We start from the raw sequence: 4,969 nt of genomic DNA, 5'->3' as shown, positions 1-4,969 counted from the left end.
TGTCGTCACCGGCAGACAAGTCGTCGACGGAGGCACACATCTTGGACTTGGATGGTACCTTCTTCGGTGGCTGGCCGTTGTGTGGCAGAACCAACCTGAATCACACCGGCTCAAGTACGCAAGTCCTCTGGCAAGGGCTCCAACGTACTTCAAACGGTATAACCCCTTGGCCTGTCGGGTAACGTCCCGATAAACCACCGAATGCAGGATCAAACAAGGTACCTCGCACGAAGGCGAGTCCAGAGATACAATCACCATCATATTTTACATCACAGGTACTTATATTACAAGAGTTTATAGAGTAGCATAAGTTCTAGACTGATAGAAGTTATTACAAACCAGTTTAAGGATTCAAGTTCACAGCAGCGAGATTCAAAGTACGATAACTGTACACGTCGCCAGTGTGGACATCATGCTAAGCCATGGCATGACATCACTCGCTATGATCGGTGTTGGCCGGGGATAGGTCCCACTCCACGGACCAACCATCAGGCAAAGCATAGGGCCAAGGCATGGGAAGGGTAGGGTCTTCAGGGGCTTGACCTGAAATAAAATCATATTGCAAGGCTGAGTACTCTAATACTCAGCAAGGCTTACCCGAAATTAGGGTATACTTAGCCCATAACTAGACCATGAAGGCTTTGCAAAGGTTTTGGGTTTAGCTTTTGCTGAAAAGCAACAAAGAGTAGATCCTTAATTTCATATTTTAGCTTTCAGTTTCTAGTTCCTTTAACCATTCTAGGTAAGCACCTATAACTTCTCAGACAAGGTAGAGTCTCCTTAAAGCATATCTCAATATTATTCATCATAAGATTTCTCTTGTTACTCTATGTAGCAGAAGAATTAAGCAGTCTCAATCTCCGCGAGAAACGGACGATTCTAAATCGAATTTTCAACCCTTGCAAGGTAAACCTAACTCACACACTTGGAACACCAACAGGTCATTCCGAAGCAACCGTTTGCCTTTCATTCCGGGTCATGGAACAAAGCCACCACAAGCGACTGTAGAACCATACACACATCCAATGTGCAGGACATACGTCTGTAGCGCGACTACATGACCGTATTCCCATCTGCTCTGCAGAACGTACTCCCATAGTCGGTGCGTGTAAACATAAAATAAAAGTCGAGTGGTGGGGGACGAGTCCACTTGCCGAGCCAATTGGTTACTAGGCTTACTGCTTACCATATTTCACGGCATGTGGCTAGTACTTTCAAACGCTTAACTGCCACTACCACACACTGCGACCTTAACCAAATTCATCAACACAGACGGGGTATCATCTCGACCATGATACTCCACATAGACCCCGTCCGTCATCCTTATTGTGATTACAGGATTGTAAGCAATTAATTCCTATATCGCGCGAGTGACAGGAAATCACTCGTCTTCTACCGGTCCTATTAGCGTAGCACTAGTCGGACTCAGTTTCTAATATTCAGTACATTGGTTCCTAGGAAGATGCATCTAGGGTTTCCAGACAACTCCTAAGACTTGATGCACAAGTATATAAATATATAAAGGTAGATTGCAGTGTAAATAAAGTAATGGGTTTATGTCCGGGGCTTGCCTTCACTGGCGGGGCTGGGGTCAGAGATGTTAACAAATTCTTCCGAACTCAGGTTCGGGGCTTCAGTAAATTCTTCGACGATGTTCCCGGCGTCTTCAGAGACTTCTACTTCGGGTTCCGGGAGAATCTGATAGTCTCCGTCGGCGAGAAGCGTCGAGTCTACATGTGATGTAAAGGATGCAGTTTAGAAAATGCATAGACTTTTATTCTATTTCATAATAAAGTTGCAATCCAACAAACCTAACATTACAAACTAGCAAACAACATAGTTACCTTTTTCTGGGCAGTCATTTATCGGGTATTAGCTAAACTACCTAGTTACATTAAGTAACATAAGTGTTTACCCTAAACATTTAATCTACTGCATAAGGTAACATGTTTGATTGGCCTAAATAATTACATTAATTAATTTTATTTGACAAGCTAATTGTCTTTAATAACCCTAGGTTAATATTTAATTAGGGACCTACTTTAATTAATTAGGAAAATAGCATTATGATATCAAGTTCTATTTATTTTAGTTTTTCCATACCTGATCATGGATTGAGAATTTGTGAACGTGCTATACTACTTTAGAGCAATATCTCAAAATATTTTCATAATTTTTCATGAACTAAATCTATTGTTCATGAATTTTTCTTTGGAAACAAGCAAAAATTCATAACTTGGTGTATAGCCTACTATTAATGCTAACACTTTTACTATGGATTACACATGCAAAAGGGAAGTTATGGTATTAATTTCAAATACAAATACTAACAGAAACATCCTTAATTAAAATCTAAGCATTTCATCAACATATAACAAAGGTACTCGAATTTCTAAGTAAATGAGCAGTAAAGAACTTGAAATTTTTACACAAAGCTACAAATGGGACATACAACCTAAGTTCCAAAATTCAGCTATAACAAATGCATATAACATGAGATACAAATAAAACACTCATTTCCTAGTATTTAATCTACATCAGAAAACACACACATATAGCTCAAACTCATTATATAAAAGTAGTCGAATATAACTAAAACTGGTTTGGCATTTTTCTGAATTTTCTATAATTTTCTACATATTTTTGAAGTTCACAACTTTTGAATTGGGGGGGTGCAGAAATCTTGCAGAAAGACCCTTAGAACTTTTGAAATCTTCACACATATGCCCCTAGCTCGTCGGAGAAGAAGAGCAAGGAGATTGCCGGCCAAATTCCGGCGAGGGGGTGGCGGGGGGTGGAGAAGGGCTGGTCTACGGGCACCAGGAGCTCACGGCGCATCCATGGGTGGCCTTGGGAGGAAGAGGGGATGGCCGGAGGTGTGATTCCCACGGTGGCCGAGGCGGCGGCGGAGGGGAGCTCGTCGGCGAGGGGGTTCCCGGCGAGGAGGATGGCCAAGCTCGGGCTTGACAGCTGCAGCAGGATGAGGGGAAGCTGTTGGGGTGGTCGAATTGGACGGAGGAGGGGCGGAGGTAAGGGCTCGACGGCGACAGGAGCTTACCGGCGAGGAGGGGATCGACGGCGAGGTAGTTCTGGTGGGGGTCCGGCCACGGGGAGTGGTTTGGGAGCGTCAGTGAGGTGAGGGAAAGCTTCCTAGGGGGTTGTAGTGGTGCAGGGTGTACGGGGATGGGCTGCCCACGATGAGCAGGAGGTCGCTGGAGTTGGAGAAGGTGGTGTTCGGGGGCTCGGGGCAAATGGAGAGCAAAAGAGAGAGTGAATTGGGAAGAGAAGGAGCCGGTGAAGGTTATGAGCCAGAAAAGAGGGGGCGAGGGGGTGTGCACGGGCGGCTGCTATGACAGCGAGGTGGCAGACGGCCGAGCCACGGGGCGGCGTGGCACACGCACGAGAGAGCCAGGGAGGAGGAGCTAGGGCGGTGCTCGAGCTGGAGACGACGCGTGGAGGCGACGGCAGCAGGAGGTGGCGCCGGGGAGGGTCTGGCGCGGCGGTGAGCTGCGCTGACACCAGCGGCAGAGGAGCAGCGGGCGAAGCAGGGGAGCTGCCAGAGGAGGAAGAAGAGGGGAGGAAGTCCGAAGGACCTCGTTGGAAATTGCAAAAACCTCAGGGACTTCACTGTAAACAGAATTTTCCCACTGATCCAAAGCTCTAATGAGGAAATGGTCAAAATAGAAGTTGTAGAACTTTTCAAATCCTACAACTTTGCTTTAGGGCTCAAGTTCAGAAACCTAAAGCACGATGCTTTATTTTACCATTTTGCACTCAAATCAAACTTAAATAAGTTTTGTCCTTCTCAAGGTAAATTTCTTTTAACTTTGGACCTATTTGCAAGCATTTATGACATGTCATGATAACTTTCACCTTTTTACATTTTAGCCCTTAGTAACTTTGAAAGTTACTTTTATAATTCAACTACTTGCATAAAAGGACTTGTATTTTTGTGAAACTACATAAATACCCTTAATTTCATAACTTCACTCAAATTTCACACAATTCAAACCATACACAACACTTTTCCTATTGGCTTGCTATAATTAAAGCCTAGGTTGTTACACGCTGGCCCGCTAAGGCGGTGGCGAGGCCGTGAAGGCCGCCTTTGTCTTCGGCGGGCGTCCTCGTGGATGCTTGGCCTGCGACGCATCGGAGGAGGATGACTTTGCCATTGGCGGCTGACCACGGGGGTGCCTTGCTGGTGGCGAGGCTGAGGAGGGTGAGTTTGCCTTCAGCGAGCGACCATGGGGGCGCTTGGCCAGTGGTGAGGCCGAGGAGGGCGACTCAGCCTTTGGCAGGCGACCACAGGGGCACCTGGCCAGCGGCGAGGCTGTTAAAAGCTTCTTGGACTTCGGTGGGCTACTGCGGGGCCGCTTCGCCAATTGCACCAGCAGCAAGATTGGGTCCTTGCCCGCCGTAGGCACCGGCAGATCTGCCGCCTTGGGGAAACCCATGCTGGAGTCAGAGTTGTTGTTGCTGGTTAGCTATCACACCTGGTTTTGGTAAAGGAACCGAATGCATCTCATATGTGCGCCAGGATCAAGTTCCACACATATGATAGACAATACAAGTGTATATCCGAAACAATGTCATAACGAAAGAGAGTATCATAATACTTTATTACATGACCGAAAGTTTTAATCTTACGCGAATAAATAAACATTTATAACTAGCAGCGGACTTCAACTTCACAGGTAGATGATTGGGAGATATACGCCTAGTACTCTTCAAAGTCTTCCCAAAACTCCGGGCAATTATCTTGTTCTGAGCAGCATTGGTTTTAATAAAGCAAGCGTGAATACACTTATGGTTGGTACTCAGCAAGTGGAGTAAATTATATGACATGCAAGGCCAAAATCAAGAAAAAGCTGACATGGTTTGACAGCGATAAGCATTTTTATTTGATCAAGTTTTATTGAGCAAGCATTAAATAAATGTAAGTATATACCAACCCTTAAATAAATAA

At 45.3% G+C, this 4,969-nt stretch overlaps 1 protein-coding gene across 1 annotated transcript; it reads right to left on the bottom strand.

The window, feature by feature from the left end:
• Positions 1-4,076: 4,076 nt before the first annotated feature.
• On the bottom strand, positions 4,077-4,457 carry LOC112878623 (neurofilament medium polypeptide-like). The gene has a single exon (XM_025942864.1). It carries the CDS (start codon positions 4,455-4,457, stop codon positions 4,077-4,079), a length of 381 nt encoding a protein of 126 aa, XP_025798649.1.
• Between the last annotated feature and the right edge of the window lie 512 nt (positions 4,458-4,969).

This window comes from Panicum hallii, unplaced genomic scaffold (genome assembly GCF_002211085.1).
Source record: "Panicum hallii strain FIL2 unplaced genomic scaffold, PHallii_v3.1 scaffold_140, whole genome shotgun sequence".
In the NCBI taxonomy this organism is placed as follows: Eukaryota; Viridiplantae; Streptophyta; class Magnoliopsida; order Poales; family Poaceae; genus Panicum; species Panicum hallii.
This window is presented reverse-complemented; position numbering and strand designations above follow the sequence as displayed.

Bases quoted from the DNA above. Each gene is read 5' to 3' on its own strand.
- LOC112878623 (XM_025942864.1), bottom strand. From the start codon at position 4,457: ATGGGTTTCCCCAAGGCGGCAGATCTGCCGGTGCCTACGGCGGGCAAG.